The sequence below is a fragment of the Grammomys surdaster genome, unplaced genomic scaffold (assembly GCF_004785775.1).
Source record: "Grammomys surdaster isolate TR1022 unplaced genomic scaffold, NIH_TR_1.0 126086, whole genome shotgun sequence".
NCBI classification, from domain to species: Eukaryota; Metazoa; Chordata; class Mammalia; order Rodentia; family Muridae; genus Grammomys; species Grammomys surdaster.
In genome coordinates, this window is record NW_021620894.1 from 2849987 (window position 1) to 2871831 (window position 21845).

At 38.3% G+C, this 21845-nt stretch overlaps 2 protein-coding genes across 2 annotated transcripts; one reads left to right on the plus strand and one right to left on the minus strand.

Annotated features, from left to right (window-relative positions):
- Positions 1-1881: 1881 nt before the first annotated feature.
- LOC114611257 (olfactory receptor 10S1) lies at positions 1882-2847 on the plus strand. Its single transcript, XM_028755908.1, has one exon. It carries the CDS (start codon positions 1882-1884, stop codon positions 2845-2847), a length of 966 nt encoding a protein of 321 aa, XP_028611741.1.
- Positions 2848-17588: 14741 nt separating this feature from the next.
- Positions 17589-19180, minus strand: LOC114611251 (olfactory receptor 8B3-like). Its single transcript, XM_028755895.1, has 2 exons — positions 19082-19180; positions 17589-18538 (listed from the first exon to the last, which is right to left on the minus strand). Exon 2 carries the CDS (start codon positions 18534-18536, stop codon positions 17589-17591), a length of 948 nt encoding a protein of 315 aa, XP_028611728.1. The 5' UTR covers positions 18537-18538; positions 19082-19180.
- Positions 19181-21845: the final 2665 nt, after the last annotated feature.

A 21845-nucleotide genomic window follows, 5' to 3' on the forward strand; every position in this document is an offset into this window, starting at 1 on the left:
GGACAACTTGAGCAGGAATTCATCTCACTTTCTACCATATGGCTCCTGGCAATCAAATTCAAGTTGTCAGATTAGCCAACAGGCACCTTTATTCTTTGGGTCATCGTGCTGGCTCTTGATCTTAATTTTAGTCATACTCATTCCAGTGATTGTGGAACAAGAAAATCTAAATTCCAGTGTTTGAAGCATCATTCATAGTTACCCAAAACATGTAAATAAAACTGAAGTCCAGAAGCCTATCCAACACTGGTGTCAGAGCACTCCAGAAATAGAGATCACTTTTCTGAGCTTGGCCAAGCAGAGGCTTTATAGCTTTTTATCAGAAACATAAAAACAATTATCAAGTCTTGGATGAATATGAGATATAAAGAATTTAAGGTCCTATGTTACATGGTATCCAAAGAATTTAATAATACTGATAATATCTATATTTTAAACTCAAGGAAAGGAAAAGCAACAGAGACATCAACTGTCACCATCTGTTTCATTCAGCTGATAAAGGGTCAACAGGGGACTTCAAACAGAAGTTCTTAAAAATCCCAAAACTGCAGTTCCTTATTTCCATGGTTCTATTTCCAAACTGTCAGGGAGTAGGGAAGGTGTAAAACTCTATCCCTGTGTTCTTCTTAAGAAAACATGACACTAACATGGATGAATCAAACCACCCAAGGCAAAGCATTATGGGAAAGTTTTATTTTCCATTAGGTTTCAGGAATTTCTAAATCAGTATGAAGAAAAATGTATATCAGTGGATCTCTGGGAAATTAAAATTTCATATTTATCCTGCAGAATAAATGAATGTTGAAACTGTTCTGTTCATTTAAAAGGAAAATGCCACAATTACAATGGAGAAAAATTACAGCAGAAAAAAAATTAAGCCAAGGAGCACATCTGGATAGAAGGACTGCAGAAGATATCTTTCTGATGGGAAAGACACATCAGTATTTTTGAATGTCACAGAACAATGCACCAACAGTAAAGGGTCACAGACAGGGTATTTTCAGAAAGCTGAGACAGACAGTATGTAATTGTTGGATCATTAGGAAGTAAGAGATATCACATAGGATTCCAACCCACAATTAACCTTAGGAAAAATGTGTGGGAACTGAAGACACTGTAGGTGAGTCATGGAAAGAGATATTCACATAATGCAGAATCTAGTGTACAAGATTTGTATCAAAGAGAACTCTGAAATTTCAGTTCTGAACTAGTAGAAAGGAACACCAAGAAAGATAAGGGAAAACAAACTCCCAAAAGTGTAAGAAAAGTGTGGTAGAGAGAACATAAATTCTATTCAACAAATAGTTGGGATAATTACATAGTCTGTCCTCTGGGGGGGCTTCATCGTCATACTCTTGAGGGTTGTGGGTAGCTTAAATCCCAAAGATGTCCCTCTGATGAGAAATGGGTGGGAGGATCTATTCCTGGCTGATGTAATAGCCCTCTGGTTCTAGGCAAGTCCAGAGATGGATGCAATTCCCAAATGGTAAATAGCAATTAAGTGTGCTGAGTGCATGTAAAGCACAGCAGAGGAAAAGAGGAAGCAGGAGTGTCGCCACTCTGAAGAATATGCCAAAATCGTTTTCTCAACAACACCAGAATCTACACTGTGTTTACATAATTAATTTAGAAACCGTATTTCTACAGACAATCCTTACAGTCCATTATGTATCCAAGACTTCAGGTCGTGCCTTCAGAACTTCAGTTTTGCAAGGAGCGTTCTGGAAACACAAGTGTAGAAGAAAGTTGAATTGAACCTGTTAATTTTTTACCTTGTGAGACAAGGCCCAGATGGGATGCACCAAACAATAAATACGTTTGAAGGAAAAGGATAGCTCTTTATTCTCCTACAGTCAGCTTTATTGAGCAGAGAATGAGAAGATGGTTGAGAAGATACAGTATCTTAACCAGTCTTTGGTGAGCAACTTCTTCCTGGAGGGTCTGATGTACACGGCCGAGCACCCTGGCCTCTTCTTCCTCCTTTTTCTCCTCATCTACAGCATCACTGTGAGTGGCAATCTCCTCATTCTCCTTACTGTGGGCTCTGACCCTCATCTCCGCTCCCCTATGTACCACTTCCTGGGCCACCTCTCCTTCCTTGATGCATGTCTGTCTACAGTCACAGTGCCCAAGGTCATGGCAGGCCTGCTGACCTTGGATGGAAAGGTGATTTCCTTCCAGGGCTGTGCCCTACAACTTTATAGCTTCCACTTCCTGGCTAGCACTGAGTGCTTTTTATACACAGTCATGGCCTATGACCGGTACCTAGCTATCTGTCAGCCCCTGCACTACCCAGTGGTTATGAACAAGCGGGTGTGTGCAGGGCTGGCTGGGAGCACATGGGCCATAGGTGCTATGCACTCTGCGATTCACACTTCCCTAACCTTCCACCTGCAGTACTGTGGACTGCAGCATATTGCTTACTTCTTCTGTGACATCCCTCCAGTACTGAAGCTGGCCTGTGAGGACACCACCATCAACGAGCTGGTCATGCTTGCAAACATTGGTGTGGTGGCTGCAGGCTGCCTCATTCTCATCGTCATCTCCTATGTCTTCATTGTGGCTGCGGTGCTGCGCATTCGCACCGCGGAGGGGCGGCAGCGAGCCTTCTCCACATGCACAGCGCATCTCACAGTGGTATTCCTGTACTACATGCCCCCGGTCTGCATCTACCTACAGCCTAGCTCCACTGGCTCAGGAGCGGGAGCACCAGCCGTCTTCTATACAATAGTCACTCCGATGCTCAATCCTTTCATCTATACCCTAAGAAACAAGGAAGTCAAGCGGGCTCTGAGACGGTTGGTGTGTAGCTCCCGAGAGTCTCCAGCAAGCAGCCCAGCCCCCTAATCTGAAACTGTATCTGTGTATCTTGCCTGCCAGGATGACCACCACTCAGATCCTACTTTGAGGAGGAAAGTACTGAGTGTCAACTGGGCCACATGTTCTTCTCTTTCGTCTGCTTCTGTATCTCCATAACAAACACTTCATCCACAAAATGCAGACAAGAGAGGCGACTTTTCTAGTATATTCTACACTTAAGCTCAGGGGTATGAAAAAAATACTGTTGAAATACTTGTTTTAATATTTTTTGTGAAGTAATTGTATTCACTATATGTCCATTATGAATTCTTAAAGCAAAAATACATGGTCCAAATTATTGCCACTTATCATCTGGTTAAAGAGAAGAGACTAAGTTTTATTATGATAAACTTAAAACTCCAGTTATCAATGTGGCTTCTCTGACATCACTTAGAAAGTTGAGACCTTATATTTTCCCATTCCAGGTAATGATACCTAAACCTATACTCACAGGAAGAGTTAACAAACATGGGGCTGAGACACATTCAGATCCCAAACTCTGAATTCCCTAGTCAATAAATACAACATTTTGTAAAATCTTATACCTATAGCGACAGTTTAAGAAAAAAAACGTTTAAAATAATTTCCATATAGAATTTTGGGAGGTCTGAATGAGATAACTGGCTATTATATATTTGCTATTTATGTTGGTGAACAACCATAAGAACAGAATTTTCTAGATAATGAAGTGACAAATCCATCACTATTCTGCTTAAAGTAGTTTGCGATACGGTGGGAGGGACTCTGATGTCTTCCAGGATGAGAGACTTATCCTAACCTTTAGATAAATGTTCCTTGAAAGTAAAGCCAAACATGTTATGCCCACTGCACTTTATCACTTTAATTGTTCTGTTATTCTGTATGAATAATCTCAAGCAAACCACTCCTTAGATTATGTCCTATAGCAAAGGAAAATAACTTGTGATATGACAAGTTAATAAACTAACACAATACAATAAACATAAAAGGGTAAATGTGTTTCAATGGATGAAGAAAGTCTTGGAAATTCAAAGATGCTATTATAGGCCTATTTATGAAGGAAAATAACTGAATATACATTAGAATGAAAGTAGTAACTATGATGGATAATCTTGGCCATCAACTTGACTGGATATGGAGTCAATTAACCCACAAGCTGACAGGCACAACTTTGGGGGATTTATTGACCAAATTACATAAAGTAGAAAGATCCATTCTTAACCATTACCTTTCCGATGGCATCCCAGATGAAAGGACATAGAGAAAAGACTGGAAGCATTGATTTTTGCCTCCTTGCCTTTACGTTTGCTAGCAAGCTCATCTACTCTGTTGCTGCCAATGCTATATTCCTTTGCTAATATTAGAACTTGGCTTTTCAAGTTTCTAAAGTAGGCTGGAGATCAGTAGCTCTTTAAGAATCTTCCAGAACTAGAGTTAGATTAAGACTGATGAGAACTCTGGCCTCATGAACTAAGCATCTACAGAATTCTTCACCTTCCCAGTGTGAGTTAGCCATCGTTGAAGTACAAAAAAACGTACCATGGAAGCCAATCTAATAAAACCCAATTTAATATGTATTCATTCTATCTGTTATCTTCTCCCAGAAAACCCTAAATAATACATTATTATCCACTGTCAAATACATTTCCTCAAGGTAGTGTGATGACTATATTAGCTATATCAGTATATTTCAATGAACATTATACCTGAAGATGGGGAAACTATGACCTACACTGGAACAAGTAAAAATTAAAAAATAAAAAAAAACCTCCCTCAAGACTGCAAATTTAATAGCTGAAGCTAAAACTTCATGCTTTAGATGGTTTCAAAGATCACACATTTCTGTTATGTGACAGTACCTTACAGATAATCAAACCTGCCCCTCATTATTTAGGAAGTACATAGAAGTCTAAAACCATTGTAGATTTTATAGTCAAGATTTCCTAGTCTTTGAATTGTGGCTACTCCTCTACAAATATAGTATCTTAATCTAAAGCTCCTGGAAACGGGCAGTTTATAGGAAACGTGACAACAGACACAATGCAGTTAACGAGTAGCAATTGTATTCTCTCTTACTCCAGCATCTGCCAGTTACTGATACAACTGTAGCGTTAATGTAACAAGAACAATTTCATCATTCCCACCAAAGCAGGCTACGACACAGACTGAATACAGAGTGAAGGCAGTGCCAAAACAAGCCCTGGATCAAACACCTTCCTCGGTCCTCTTAAACAATTGCTTCCTGGAAATGCAACAATGATTTATAGAAAACTAATCTCACAGCGCCAGTTATGAAGTTTTACCTTTCATCTTCTGCCTTAACACTTTTATACTTGTCTACCCAGAAAGAATCTTTCCATCTCTTGAGTTCTTCTCTTCCTCTATAAATGGCTCATGCCATAGGCTTATTATAAGCTGTTATAACTGTGTTGACAGATACCTTGTCTTGAATTATTACATATTTTGGGTACATATCAAGATTGTAAGAACTGTAAGAACTTTTATATGTTAAGTGTTGCAAAAAAGAACACTACTTGAGAAAACATTTAGGTTAATAAAATATATATTCCATCCTGTATATATGTACAAATAGCATGTACAAATGAAACAAAACGCAAATACATTCTTCATAGCAAGCTCGCCAAATAACAATATTGGTTTTCCAATAGTTTAGGAAATGAGAATTATTTAATACAATTTTTCTATCAAATTTTTGTACCTTGTGTTTATTATTATATTAAGGAAGCATGGAATTAATTAATCGTGCTACTGTAACTATAATTAAATTTTGAATGTAAAAGAGGGTTAGAGAACTAATTTGTATTAATAAAAACTATTTAAAAGACTAGATAAAAGGAAGATAACTGTTTAAAATAATCATTTAACCTGCCTCCCTACAACACAGCCAGTAAGTGACCAATGCTTAATGATATCAGAACGTCTTTCCAATGAACAGGCAATATAACAATAGCAAACACAAACTTACAAGAGAAAATATTTCCTAGGACGATTTACTGGAAAGGTTTTCCTGTGAGAGTGGCTAAATATTCTTAACATTTGGCTATCCCAAGACATGAAAAGGAAGCTAAATAACATTGCTGGGAAGGAAAATTGATTTTCTCTTTCACATTAAATAGCTCATATTCAGAATTTTGCAATACTCTAGAAGGCAGAGCATATGAAAGAAATTATGATGCTAGTAACTGAGTAGCAGCCACTGCCTCCAATGATAAATACGTGGTCATTGTTTTCAAGCTATACTTTAAATAATGGGAGGATCTAGAAGTGACTGAGTTCCTGCTCTTGGCTGGCAGCATTGTGACTAAATAAAATATCATTTCTTTAAGAATATTCTTTCACATAGAATTCGGGTCAAATTTACATCCAGTCTGCACTTATGTCCGTTCTAATTCATGTCCTCATTACTAATATTTTCCATCTAAATTAAAATACACCCAAAACATAGTAAAAAGAAAAGCACAGACTGTAAAGAAGCTATAATGAGGTCGCATTTTAACAGGTATATTATTAAAATGTATAATGCTGTAGTCAAACGCAAGATTTTTCTAGCACCTTGTAATGGAAGGAGATTCCCTTGGAGATAATGTTGTTATTCCATTCTTCCTTAGGGTTGAATAGTGTTCCATTTTATGTATGTGGCAGGTTTTCATCATCCATTCTTCTGGTGGTGAATAACTAAGTTTGGCGGCTGTTGAGCTTATGCCGTTCAACTTTGAGAAATTTTAATACATGCAAGCTTTAAAAATTGTTTCCGTTCTCGCACTTGCATTTTTGCTTTGGTGATTCCAAAGACAGAGGGATAGTCTGCAGATGTGCAGATATTTAAACCTCTGCTTACTTTTAACCAATATTGGGGATCTTTTGTTGTCGCTGTTGTTTATATTTTAATTTCCAAACATACTGTCCTTGATTTGCCTTTGAATTAACCACTCACCCACTGTGTTATATCCAATGCCTTCCCAGCCTGTGGAATAACTTTCAAATTTTATTTGTTTTAAAATCTAGGTGTGCGCATTTTTATTATTTTTTTTAGAGATAGGTTAAAATAAAATTTAAATCTTAGACATGCATTAAGGTTAGTTACTCTGCTGATACATCTTAAATGTGGTTGTGGTTTTCCAGGAATATACATGTCACAATTATTAACGTTGATACTTTAACTTCATACATTTCTTTAATGTTAACATTAAATGAATCAACCAAAAAAAGCAATTCATATTAGACTGAATTTACATGAACAGATTTATTTAATTAAACAGATTCTTAAAGATCCAATATCATTAAACATTAACTCAAAAGAGAAGACTAAATATGCAATTCATAAAACAAAATATAGGGGTTTTTTGCCAAGATCAGCTTTGATATCTCAAGGTTAACCAAGGCAGGCAGCCAGTGGGGGTCAGTGCTGAGAGCCACTGACTGAGGTCGGTCCGTATACCAATGTGAGCTGCTGCCTATGGCAGCCATTAGTTAGAGAAGAAAAAGGGGGGGATCAAACATTTACTCACATGCACAGAATGGTTGAAGCAAAGACAAGCTCCAGCAACTTTACACATACAAATAACATATAGGCAAATGGACCGACAGACATGCACATATTCACAAGGTGGATGGCTGGAACAAAGCTCCAACAAGCAGGTCCAAGCATTTCACATATATACATATGCTTGGTGGGTGGATAGAAGAAAGTGCCAACAAGCAGGCTTTAAGCGTTTCATACATATATATGCATATATACATACATATATACATATATACATATATACACAATATGTACATATATATAAACATATATACATATATACATACATATACATATATGCACATATATACAGATATACATATACACATATACACATATACATAAATACATACAGTTGGTAGATGGAGCTCCAACACATACCTACACAAGCTTTACATATATACATACATACAAATTTGATGGCTAGAACAGAGTTTCAACACATTCTCACACAAATTTTACACATTTACAGATGTACACGTATATGCATATATACATATGTACACATAGTTGATGAGTGGAAGAAAGAATGTCCAACATACTTTCACACAAACTTTACATATGTACAGACATACACGTAGTTGACGGATGGAAGAAACAATGTTCTAATGACTTTATTCTTTTTCCTATGGCTTATATATTCCAACAAAATCTTTCAAGCAGTATAAAACTGCAATGTGGTTATATTTTAGTTTTCTTCTAGTGAATGGCTATGAAAAAAAATAGTATGTCCCCCAACACCTTTACAAGAAATGACATTACATAGTACAGCTAAAGAAAGCAAATTATTCCAAAGAACCCACATATGAAAACGCACAACTAAGCAACCTGTTATAGGTTAACAACATGTAAGCGAGGTAGTTTCTCAGCCAGTTCCTCTTACTGGCAAGCAGCAGGGTGCAGTTACAAAGAAAGGATTAATTATTTTACTATTTATCTTTTAAGTAGCCTTGTAAGAATCTTTTTTTTCTTTTTCCTTTTTTTTATTGGATGTTTTATTTACAATTCCTATGTTGTCCCCTTACCCCATCCCCCACCCACCCCGGAACCCCCAATCCCCTCACCCCTCCTCCTTCTTCTCTGTAGATGTAACCTCTATCTACTCCCCCACTCCCACCTCCCCACCCTCAAACTTCCCACCCCCTGGGGCATCCAGCCTTCATGAGGTCAAGGTTCTCTTCTTCCACCTATGCCCAGCAGGGCCCTCCACTCTTACATATTCAGCTGAAGCCCTGGATCCCCCGCTAAGTGCTCCCAGGCTGGTGGTTTAGACCCTGGGAACTCTGGTTGGTTGGTATTGTTGCTCTCCTCATGGTGCCGCAAATCCTTTCAGCTCCTTCAGTCTTCACTCTAACTCCTCTATTGAGAACCCCATGATCAGTTCAATGGCTAGTTGTGAGCATCTGCCTCTGAATATGTCAGACTCTTGAAGACCTCTTAGGAGACATCCATATCAGGCTCTTATCAGCATGCACTTCCTGACTTCCACATCAGCATCTACCTTTGGTGACTGCACATGGGATGGATACTCAGGTGGAAAGGTCTTCAGACGGCCCCTCCTTCAGTTTCTGTCCCTCACTTTGTCTCCATATTTGCTCCCTTGAATATTTTGTTGCTCCTTCTAAGAAGGACAGAATCACCCCCACTTGGTCTTCCTTCTTTATGGGCTTCATGTGGCCTGTGAGTTGCATCTTGGGCATTTCAAGGTTCTGAGCTAATGTCCAATAATCAGTGAGTGAATACCATGTGTGTTCTTCTGTGATTGGCTTACCTCACTCAGGATGATAATTTCTAGTTCCATCCATTTACCTAGGAACCTCTCGAATTCATTGTTTTTAATAGCTGAGTAATACTCTATTAAAATGTGGTATATTTACACAATGGAGTATTACTCAGCCTTGTAAGAATCTTAAAAAGAATCACAAATCTAAACTTTTACATAAAAAATCAGTTGTACCTACTTTAAATCCTCAGAGTACATATTTACTCGTCAACAATTCTTATTAAATCATATCAGGAAGCAGAGGACAAAAATAGGTATAAGAAATCAATTATCACCAGTCCAGCCTCAGGGAGAGTCACGTCAGCCAGTGCTGCCATTGTTCTTGTTCTCTGACCATAAAAAAAAAAAGCCAACTAGCTTAATTATTAAGAGTGTGACTTTCTGAACTTTAAATTGTTCCCTAAGAGTTTCTACATCAAAGACAGTAGCAAAATAATCTTAACCTAGCTTCACTAACAATTTTATTTTTCCGAATGCTTTCTAAGGACGGCGGTCATGGATGACAAGCTATGTCTCTAAGTTCTTTCCTAGGGCTGTGACTGAATCATTAATCTGCTCCAGCAGCAATGCCTGAAAGAGGTAGAGCACCATTGTTGTAAGTGCCAGAGATACTGCCCAGTAAGGGTCTGGGATCCCCCTTAGGAGAGTTTTCCTACAATTCTTAGATTAAGAGGGAAGTGAGGGCAGCAAACAGAGCAGAACTCCATAACAGCATGAAGTCCTCAGGACACTCAGTCCTCAGGGCCATGCCTTAACCAAGGTGCCTCCGTTGTGACTGTGCTAACCTATGATTCTCTTCCCACGAGTTCTAAAGCCGTTCATCGTTCCTCCTGCATGGCTTGCTTGACAGTCTTTTAAAGTTTTATTTTTAAAAAGAAAAAAAAATGAAAGAAACAATATTTTTTAATTTTAATAACCATTAATAAAGCACGTGAACTGAATATTTTCACTCTGTTTTGTTTTGAACAAGTCATCTGGTCATCAAACACTCAGAGTCATTAACTGATATTTGACATATGAGAATCTCAGGTTCTCACGGCAGTTAGAGCTTGATCAATACTACGTAAGTAGCAGAGGCAGGACCAACATCCCAGGCTCTTCAAATGCTTTATTCTGAGTGGTGATCGTTTGGATTGGTAAACACTTTTATCCACCAAGGATCGTCTCCAGACTTCTCCCACCGTCTCAGTCATCATATATGTTTAAGTTGATTTTGTTCATGTACTGTAGTTGTTTCATATGAACCCCTTCCTCTGATCTTCTTCCCCATCTACAACGCATCCTTCGTCCCTACAACTCCTATTTCCACATTCATCATTCTTTGGGTATTGTTTGGTTCAGTTCTGTTTGGCTCTCTTTTTTTTGGCATTTATAGTATATTTACTATCATATACTTGCTACAATAATAAAAAATGGCCATATTGAAGTTGTATATTTTTGTGTAAGATTTTTTGTCACCGCAATATTTTTCAACTTAAAATTGTACCATTTTATGTTTTTACTTTTAAAGCTTTAAGTAGTTTCATTTGTTTATTGTCTTTAAATCAAGTTTACTACAATTCTTTATCAAGCCTCCCATCATTAACCTTCCATATTTCGTGTGTTTTCTTTTCCTCATTTAAGACATTCAGCTCATCCAGTATGTGTATGATTGCACAGCCGTCTACCAGAATATGTAGTCTCTCAGGAGCCAAAGTCTTAAAGAAAAATGACTCTCTTCCCCAGGAGCCAGAAATTTCAAATAGCTCCTCTGCTAGGGCAGAACTTCACCCCCGCCCCCAAATTATCCATGCTGGGATATTTCTGGCTTGACTTTGTATAAGACTTATGCATGTTGACATGACCACTATCAGTTCATAAGGACAGCAGTTCCGTTGTGTCCTGAAAACACAGATTGGTTGGACCCATCTACTACCTACCTCTGTATTTTACAGTGTCTCAATTCCTTCTTCCATTATGATCCCAAAGACTTGGAAGGAGACAGAGTATGATGTAGAGGAACCATTCAGAACTGAGTAATCTGCAGTCTCCAAACGTCCACATGCTGGTCAGTTATCAGTTGCTGTGTTCATCACTGTTGGTGAAAGAAGCTGTTATAATGAAAGTTGAAGGGTGACCTAATATATGAGTATAATGACAATTTATTAAGAGTCAGTTTAATATTGTGTACATTTGGCAGAATTATAGTGATATCATATTCCACAGATGACCTAGCCAGACACAGGTTCTTGGCTCTGATAATAGTGTCAGACACGAGTTTCATCTTGTGAAAGAGATCCTAAATCAAACCAGGAAATGACTGGCTTCTCCTAGAATATCCATCACTATTGCTCCAGTTGTGGTATATCCCACAAAACTAATTGTTACTATAGTTCACAGTTCAGAGTTAACTAGTACTAATAACTAGTTTTCTCCTCCAATAGTGTATGTAGTACCTTCCAGTATTATAAAAACCAGCCAGTAGAGACAAGACTTCCAGCTCAGAACCAGCCTGATTTCTCTATATTTAATGGCTTAAGTATTTGATGTTTCCAACAATAGGGGTCCATCATCCAGTTCTAGAGAGTGGCCAAGAGCAAATGGCAATAAAGTGAAATATTTGGTGTTATACAGTATGCCACTGACTGGCAACATCAAAATTGGTAGTCCATTCCAGAACTGTGCAGTTTCATAGCCTATAATGATTAGGAGTAACATTGTTCCACCATTGCAGGGTTATTTAAACTATTTTTACATAAGTCTGTTGTCAGGGGCAGCCCTGCTTATACACTGAAGGCCTAAAATCAGCCGTAGGCCTAAAATCAGCAATAGGCCTGACATACAAGCATGCTAACACAAAGTCTTGGGTCATCCCCTTCCCCACATCCTGCCTTTTTGTGTATATAACCTGTGTGTGAAAAGTAAAAATGGCAATTTGATCAGACTATAGACAGATCGCCGTCCTTGCGTCGGCCTGTTCCCCACTTTCTCTTTCAGGTGATCTCCCTGGACCCCTGTTTAATGCCCTGCTGGCCAGGACACTCTGTGACATACTTTAGTAAGCTTTTCAAGTGGGAAGTTTCCACATGATTTTCTCAAATGTCCTCAACGTTAGCTGTTCCTCCTCACAACCCTACTTCTATCTTGTCTTCCTATCATCCACCACACCAAGTCCTTCTTATTCCATTGTTCTCCTTTCCCCCTTTGTATTTCCTGTGTTCCCTCCTCTCACTCACCAAAGCCTAATCATGTGACTCCTACCTCCATAAGTACACCAACTTAAATGCACATGTCTAAAGACCTATATATGTAATAACATGCAACAAGAGGTTGCCTCAGAATGATTATTTCTAGGAATTTTCTTAACAGCTGAGTAATATTCCTTTGTATAACTCTACCACATTTTCATTATCCAGTCATCAGTTGGTGGACATCTGTGCTTTATCCATTTGCTGACATTTGTGAATAGATATGAATATGATCAAGGAAATTTCTCTATATTAGGATAGAGAGTCTTCTAGGTACATGCCAAAGAATGGTATAGCTATATTATATGGTAGACCAATATTGATTGCTATAGTATCTGCACTAGTTTTCATTCCCTCAGTGAACAAGTGTTCCTTTTCTCATATCTATATCACCACTTACTGTCACTGGTTTTGTCTTTAATATAAAATCTCACTGTGCTTTTAATCTATGTCTGTGTGATAGAGTTTAAAATGCTGATCATTTAAAAATATTTCTCAACCATTTATATTTCACCTTTTGAGAACTTTGTTTCATTCCTTTCTCTAATCTTCATTGGTTATTTGTTTTTGTCTAAGTTACTTTCCAGTTGCTGAGAAGGAACACCATGACCAAGGCAAGTTTTAAAACAAAGTTTTTATTGGGGACTTAAAATTTCAGTGGTAAGTCCATGACCATCACGGCGGGGAACATGGCAGCAAGCAGGCAGGCATGGTGCTGAAGCAGTGGATGTGAGCTTACATCTTGACCCACAAGAAGGAGGCTGAGAAAGCTAAGAATGTTGTGGACTTTTGAATCCTCAAAGCCCACCCCAGCAGGACACCTCCTCCTAACAGGTGTAATACCTCCTAATCCTTCCCAAGTAGTTGTGCCAAGCAATCAAATATATGAACCAATGAGGCTACTTTTAGTCTAATCATTGGAGTATATTTTTTTACCTTTAGGCTTTAAAATCTTTTTATATCTAGATGTAGCATGTTTATTGGATATATTTTACTCCCATCTGGTAAGCTTCTCATCACTCAAGTGATTGCACCCTTTACTACACAGAACCCTTTTCGTTTCATAAGTTCTGTTTCTCAATCAATGGTTTTAAGACCTGGACTACTAGAATCCTGCTCAGCCCAAGAGGCCTTTCTGGTGCCTCCAAGTTCACATATCATCCCCACTTTCTCTTCTTTCCAATTCAGAGTATCAGATCTTCTTATGTTGAGGGTCTTAATCTATTTGGAGTTGAGTTTTGTGGCAGATGAGAGATGGAGATCAATTTGAATATTTGTTTATGGTAGATATTTATTTTTTTCCTGCAATATATATTGTTGGCCTCTGTCAAAAATGGGGTGGTTGTGGTTATGTTAATTTATATATGGTCCTCAGTTCAAACGTTTATCAATATGTATGTTCTGCTTTTATGCCAGTGCCATGCTGCTTTTAGTTCTATACCTTTGCAGAATAACTTGGAATCAGGTAGCATAACGCTTTCAGCACTGCTTTTATTATTCACAGTTGCTTTGGCTATTCTGTGACTTCGTGTTTCCATATAAAATTCAAGATTGGTTTATTTCTCATTTTGAATGGCACTGCACTGAGGCTGTGGAATGCTTTTAGTAGGAAGGCTATTTACATAATACTAGTTGTGGTAAACCATGAACATGCATGGTCTTTCCATTTTCTGGAGTCTTCATTACTTTCTGCTGTGTCGTAACATTTCCTTACACAAGTACTTAGCTCCTTTGGTTGTATCTATTCCAAATTATTTTTGAAGCTATTATTTACGAGATTATTACCCTTACTTCTTTCTCAGTATGTTTGTTGTTAGAATATTGGAAGGATATTTGTTTTTGTATTAAATTTGTATTCTACTATTTTGTTGAATGTGTTCTATCAGTTGTGTTTTTTTATTGAGTCTTTAGCTTTTAGTTTCTTATGTGTAAAATCATACCATCTACAAATAAAATTATTTTGATTTTTTATTTTTCTGTTTGTATCTCCTTGATCTCCTGCAGCTGTCTTATTGCGCTAGGTAAGATTTCAAGTGCTACATTGAAAAGGAGTAGAGAGAGTGGATATATTTAGCTTGTTCCTGATTCTAATAGAAATGCTTTCAATTTTTCCATGTGTTCATGTATATTATGTTGGCTGTGTGTATGTGTGAGTGTGAACACACATGTCCTGCAGCACAATTGTGGAGGTCAAACACAGAAACACCCAGAGGCATTGCTCATCTTTCCAAGTTTTTAAACACAGGATCTCTTTGTTACTTAGTGCTACCTGTGGCACTGGTTCAGGAATATCCAAAGATTCTCAGCGTTATATCTCATCCTAGGACCACTAAGACTATGGATGCTTGCTACAAGGTCCATTTTCACATAGGTTTAGGGTATTCAAACTCAGGATCTCACACTTGCCCAGCGACCCATTTATCTATGGGGCAACCTTCTCAGCTCTTGTTTTCTCTCCTGAAAAGATCGCTGGTCAGTTTAAATCAGGACCCAGGCTAAAGATTTCATTTTATCTTATCACCTACCTACAGGTCTCTCTATAAATACTCTCCTATGTTGAGATGCTGATGTAATCCAAGTCCTAGACCAGAGCTCTGATTCTAGACACTCGGTATGTCTGACCTATTCATTCACCACATGAAAGCACATAAAACTGACCATTAAAAGGCAGGGAAACTGGAGAGATAGCTCAGTGGTTAAGAGCACTGACTGCTCTTCCAGAGGTCCTGAGTTCAATTCCCAGCAACCATATGGTGGCTCACAACAATCTGTAATGGGACCTGATGCCCTCTTCTGGTGTGTCTGAAGACAGCTACAGTGTACTCATATACATAAAAAAATCTTTAAGAAAGAAAAAGGCAGAGAAACCAGTTAATTAGAATGGATATTTGGGGAAATGGAAATTACTAATTAAAAATTTCAAACTTTCTTTGGGATGATGACATGAATTTTAGGTTTAACTGGGGAAGACATGTTTCTAGGATGAATTTGCATAATTAAGCAATTATGACTGATGAGAGAAGACGAGTGAGAGATGTGTCAACTAAGACAAGAACACAAGACAGCTGGAGACATTGTGTGTTTTTGCTTTCTTGGTACAAGCATCTACACTTGGAAAGACCACCGGATTTGTACCCATGCAATCTAGATTTGAGTCAAAGTCCCATGAGCTTTGTTATTGATGTTCTTTTGTGCTTGTGTTTTCATATTAAGTATGACTTGCACTGAGTCAATGTGGACTAACCATTTGTGAACTTACTTCTGATTCTAAAAGATAGCCCTAGAAATTTTCATACCACTTTCAGGGACAATGTCATTTCTATGATCACCTCTACTTGGAAGTGACTTTATTAAGGGTCATGTATCTGCTAATCCTGAGATCCATTATGACTGCGGGTTTAGAGCAATGAGTAGAGACATGTTTTGCAACTCTAGAATGGGATTTCCTAAGTGCCTGTTAAATGGGATTACAAGACATCCCTGTGTGCACATTTATGAAATAATTACTACTAAATAAGGGAAATTTTCACTTAATTATGAAAGCACAAATACTAAGAGAAGACCAATAATAAAACTCTTAGGATCTTTACTCAAATCTAGACTTCCTAGGTCCAGATCTGGTGGTCTCTCCAAGTGTAGACACTTGTATAGAAAAAGCAAAGACATAGGATTAATGATATTTCCACCTTCCTTGTGTTCCTGTTTCAGTTGATATGTCTCTCACTCATCTCTTTTCAATGCAGAATCAACAAAGAAACATCACCCTTCCTGAGGTTCATGGCAATTTTATGTTCCATACAGTATGTTGCCTCATAGCTTTAATGAAAAACTGATTCTGAAATAGCCATGACTGATGATAAATAAACACGGACAGGATTTTGAAAGAGGGAAGAAGATGTAATTCTGGCTATTTAGAAAGTTCAGACACAAGGACTGCTTACGTTCAGTGGTTGAACCAAAAAATAAAAGCAAAGAAGAGCTAAGCCCTAGCAGCACCTGGAATTTTACTACGTTTATTAAGATCTCAGGATGTAGAAGGACATTGTCTAGTACGAAAATCTTTCAGCTCAGTCCTTAGCACTTCCATAAACAAAGGATAATAAGCAAACTACTATTTTCCCCTTCAACACCCAAATGTGTGAACTGTGTCCCCTGATTATTTTTCTCTACACCATATAGTTCTTCTGTGCTTACCTCTTGTCTACCATACCAGAGTCACGATCACGTATTTCTCATGACTCAAAAGCATCGAAATTGTTCCTGTATCTGATGATATGTCCAGTTCTTCAGTCTCCCTGGAAATCTCTACTGACTGGTCTGTCAGCAAACTCAGGTTGCACATCCCATCCCCAGCACAGCCTGTCTTGACCAGGCAATTCAGAGTAAACACATAGTAAGTTTCTGTACCATCTCTATTACAGAGGGGACGCCACAGCACTCCTCCTGTATATTCAGATATATCTTTGTCTAATTATTCTTCATCTGATGGATTTTCTTGCTCACCTGGACCTTGCCTGGTCTCTACCTTACTGTAACCAATTAGACTTTGGAGACCACAGGTAATTAGTGCCTTCTTCACCATATTGTTTTTATTTTTAAAATCATCCAAGTTTAGGATAAATGTTCAACTTATGCTTCTTAATTTATAAATACATCATTTGCACCACTTAAAATTCTGAGACAAAGAAACAATAAAAATAATGAAGGAGAAAATGCAAAGTATGAATGAATTAGAGGGAACCTCGAATCTTCTACAAATAACTGCTTAACAGTTGTAGTTCAACTTCTTCCCAATGAAGACCTAATTTTTCCTCAACACTTATGTTTGTGTCTTCACATCCAAGATATAAAAACCCAAGTTGTTTTAGCCTGGCTGTTCCAGATGTTATCAAGTGCCTGCTCCAACTTACTAGGATCCGAGGAAAATCATTGGCCTCCCTGAAGAATAAAGTAAGAAGAAACCAGAAATCAAAATGAGAGGGTCATGCCACATACTTCCGCCCTTTTCAAAACCAGAAAACCACCCCAAACAAAATCTCCTGTGCTTAATTGAAATTTATTTAATGAATATGTAAATGGTTGGGCGACAGTTTTCTTTGTCATTTGCATTTTATTGCAATAATGGATTCTTCTTTCTATCCTTTATGTATCAAACATGGGTCCATACTAGGACTCGTTATGCAGATCAAAACATCTTCTACTTAAGTGAACAGTTTTTCTTCAAAGTCTTCCTCAGTGCAATTTGAACATCTTTATTCCTCAAGCTGTAGATGAAGGGATTCATCATGGGAACCACCACAGTGTAAAACACTGTGGATATCTTATCATGATCCACGGACCCAACAGGAGAAGACTTAAAGTAGATGAATGATGATGACCCAAAAAACAGAGAAACCGCAATCATGTGGGAGCTGCAGGTGCTGAGGGCTTTGGACCTGCCCTTTGTAGAATGGATGCGGAGGATATTGGAGAGGATCAAGGTATAAGAAACAAAGACGGTGAGACTGGGAACTATTATACTGACACCCACAACAATGAAAACCACCAGCTCATTGATGGAGGTGCTTGTGCAGGAGAGCTTCAGGAGAGGGGGTATGTCACACATGTAGTGATTGATGATGTTACCATCACAGAAAGTCAGTCTCAGCATACACAATGTGTGGGCTATGGCACCCACAAACCCTACTGTGTACCCACCCACCATCAGCACAAAGCAGACCTGATGGGACATGATGACTTTATAAAGCATGGGCTTACAGATGGCAGCATATCTGTCATAGGCCATTGCTGTCAAAATACAACATTCATCAATAACAAAGAAGGCAAAGAAAAAGAGCTGAGTCATGCACTCAGCGTGAGAGATGATGTTCTGCGTCACAAAATTCACCAGCATTCTGGGGGTGATGACAGAGGAGTAGCAGAGATCTGTGAAGGAAAGGTTGAAGAGAAAGTAGTACATGGGGGTGTGCAGGTGAGGGTTCAACACAATCAGAACAATCAAGCCCAGGTTCCCCACCACAGAGACCACATAGATTCCCAAGAAGAGGAAGAAGAGGGGCAGCTGGATCTCTGGCTGTTGTGTCAAGCCCAGCAGGATGAACTCCTTCACAGGAGAATTGTTTTCTGAGACCACTCCTTGGGTCATAGCTGTGAGAATAGGGAAAATGGGGTCATTGAGATAATATCCCAGCTGTCACAAGCAAACCCACGTGTGATGGGACTGGGGGCCAGACTCTCCATTAGAATAGATGAATTCTAGTCCAATAGAAGAGATGAATTCTGGTCCTACATGTTTGGCCCTTGCGTTGGTCTACATTACACATACACCATTGAGAGGATGTACAAGCGTGAATATGAAAACACGGAAAACATTTGATTCAGCGTGCTACCGACCACTCTCTTGCTCTGCAGAATCTCTGCTCCACTTTCTCTGCTTCATTTCTGCCTTGACAGACTACCTCCCTCCTCAGCTCAGTCAAGGTCTCAGAGGACAGGAGATGAAGCCCATGAAAGGCCCCCTGGCTCCCTTAAATGAGGTTTCTAATAGCAGGGCTTCTTACATACAATTGAACACTCACCATTTTACATCCCCACCAAGAAAGGAAAAAGTTAACTCTTCTGCCCTATTTTCATGCAAGGCCAATAGCTTCAACTAACTTTAGGGAATAACCATGCAGGGGGGAAAGAGACCTGTTCAATGCTTGTTTTTTTCTGCTTCAGCCTTCACTCCTCCCAGCTCTAAGAACCTGAGCTGTAGATTGTGATTTCTAATGTGGTTTTGCCCAGAATACCTTCTCCAACCCTAAATTAGTTAGTAGCACCTACTAATATCAAAAGAGCCACTTGATAATATGACCCAAGAGCCTTGATGACTTGGATAATCCTTGGGACCTGATTAAAACTTGGAAGGCCTATGCTCCCCCAGGGTTTTCTCTGAACATCAGGCTTTGAAGTTAAGCGAAATTCAGTGCCCTGCATGTACACTAATGGCAGTGGCTTATGAGAATGGCACAATGCTATGTGTATTTGGGCACATCACAAGTCATAAAAATCAAGATGACCTTATCTTCAGTATCTTCTCCTATAAAACTCCTTGCAGTACTATAAAACATTTTAAGTTTATTGGCATGAAGTTTGCTCATCCTGACTCCTTTTTTAGCTTACCAAAGCCCAATATGTTCTAATGCAGGGAAGTTAATGGAAATTTAAGATTTATAGTATTATATATTATCATAAAGTGAAGAAAAAGAAAAATGTGTTTAGCAGGGTGGATTTTCTTTGTTTTCCAAAACAAAATTTTTCTAGCTTTTTTTTTCAGATGCTAATATAGTTACATTTATTTTTCCCTTTCTTCCCTACCATACGTCCTTCCCCACTCTCCTTCAAATTCATGCATCTTTTTTTCATTAATTGTATTGCATGAATATACATATACACATAAACTGTTCTACCTGTATAATGTTATTTATATGTGTGTTTTCAGTACTAACCTCCAATAAATGCCCCGAAAATTTGACAAGTATATTTCAAATAAACTCTACATGACTATATATAAACTATATATAAACAAATAAACTATGTAAATAAATAAATCATATAGCTATGACTGTTAGCTAAAGATTATGGTTTTTAAAATAAATTAAAACATTAATCTTATGCAAATGACTACTACTAGCTATTTACTTAAAAACAAATCTGTTTTAAATGTTTATTCAAGTCACTGAACACTACCAGAACCACAACAGGACCTTATGTTTCATTCAATAGCAATGCCTTTGTTGCTTCTGTCCCCATTCCTTCCTTGCCATCAATATGCTCTCCGTTTCTAGATACAGTCATTCAGAAAAGCTGCATAAATAGAAGCATGCAAGATCTAAGCTACTCTGTGAATGTTATCTCTTAGGATTGCAGAACTTCTTCCTACTTTGTGCTGTTTGTGGGTTTGGGCGCAATTCCCTGAAGCTGTCAAGGTTGTAGATCTTCTCCCAAACCAAAATAGTCACTCCTATTGCTATGAACAGGTGACATCTAGATGATCCTGTATGTGTAGGCTTTGCACAGCCATGTGTGTGACCATAGGAGGGCATGGAGATAGAATATAAATCACAAGGACACTCATTTGCTAGTTTGAAGAAAGCATGGGCTTCAAGGTTCATAGGTGGAACCTTTATGCTATCCATGAACCAGTTAGCAAGATTGCGTCACCATGCTGAGTTCCACTCTCTGGTTTCTGTGAGCCTCAGCTTTCTCTCCTTCTCTTAGCTGCTACAGAATAATGGCCCTGTTGATCTCCTCAGTGTTCTGGTTGGAATGAGATCAAAGTGGGCCTCCCGGGAATCATTCTGGAAGGTAGAAGAGCAAGAAACTCAATTTGTTGTGACTTGCTCACATGGGGAGCGCAGAAACCAGGCACTGGGGAAGGTGTGATACTGATGAAGGGACCCTCTCTCTTCCCTGTGTTCACTCTCGTATGTTTTACTCCAAATTCCCATGAAATGATTAATGTCTACACATTCTCTAGAATCAGTCATTCTAAGAGGAATGAGGGTTTTTCTATCTGGTATCATCTCTTTTATTCAAATTTACAGCTGCCTAATTTAGCTATATGCTCATGCTAGTATTTGGAATAATCTCTGATTTGTGTTTTAGATGTTAGTGTTTATGGAATTGGTATGGACCACAATATTTGTACATGTATCTTACTGAAATAAACAACAAAGATACATTTGGGTGGTAGAGGGGAAAACTAAGGAGACACTCCATAACACCAGTGAACAGCCAGTAAATTAACTTGATTAGTAAAATATTGAAATTCCAGAAAAGAATTGAGAAGAGTGTATGCTTTCCAGACTTCAATGCATTCTTTAAATTTGGGCAAAAACTGTGTAATACCTCATCTCTATAGATTAGCAAGTCAAGTAACCAGGAGACATTACAATTTTCCTTAAAACATCTAACGCATTCAGATGGATTAATTAAAGTAGGAATAAGAAGATAAAAGAGAAAGAAATAATTCAACTTATTATATTCATATTGGATTTATGTATGGTGGGGGCACGTGTGTGGTACGTGTCATGCGTGTAGTTCAAAGGACAACTTCCAGTAGTTGTTTCTCTCACTACCCCACAAGAGGTTGACCTCAAGTCATCAAGCCTGGCAAAAAGCACCTTTACCTGATGAACCCCTTTGTAAACAGATAGTGATGATACTCATCCCCTGTCACATGCATGCTCCATTTTGTCCTGAGATAAAATCCTGTCTCATAAAGACATTCTTTCTCAGTTTGAATGTAGACATGATCAAATATCATATTGAGCAATCTTTTTTGAGCCGTCTCCTGTTTCTTGTTGTTTGCTGGTTATTTTTCTCTTGATGACGTGCACAAATCCCAGAAAAGAAACAACTTAGCAGAGCATAGTTTATTTAAGTTTACAATTTGAGAAAATATAGTTCA

Coding starts and splice junctions, on each gene's coding strand:
- LOC114611257 (XM_028755908.1), top strand. CDS start 1,882: ATGGTTGAGAAGATACAGTATCTTAACCAGTCTTTGGTGAGCAACTTC.
- LOC114611251 (XM_028755895.1), bottom strand. CDS start 18,536: ATGACCCAAGGAGTGGTCTCAGAAAACAATTCTCCTGTGAAGGAGTTC.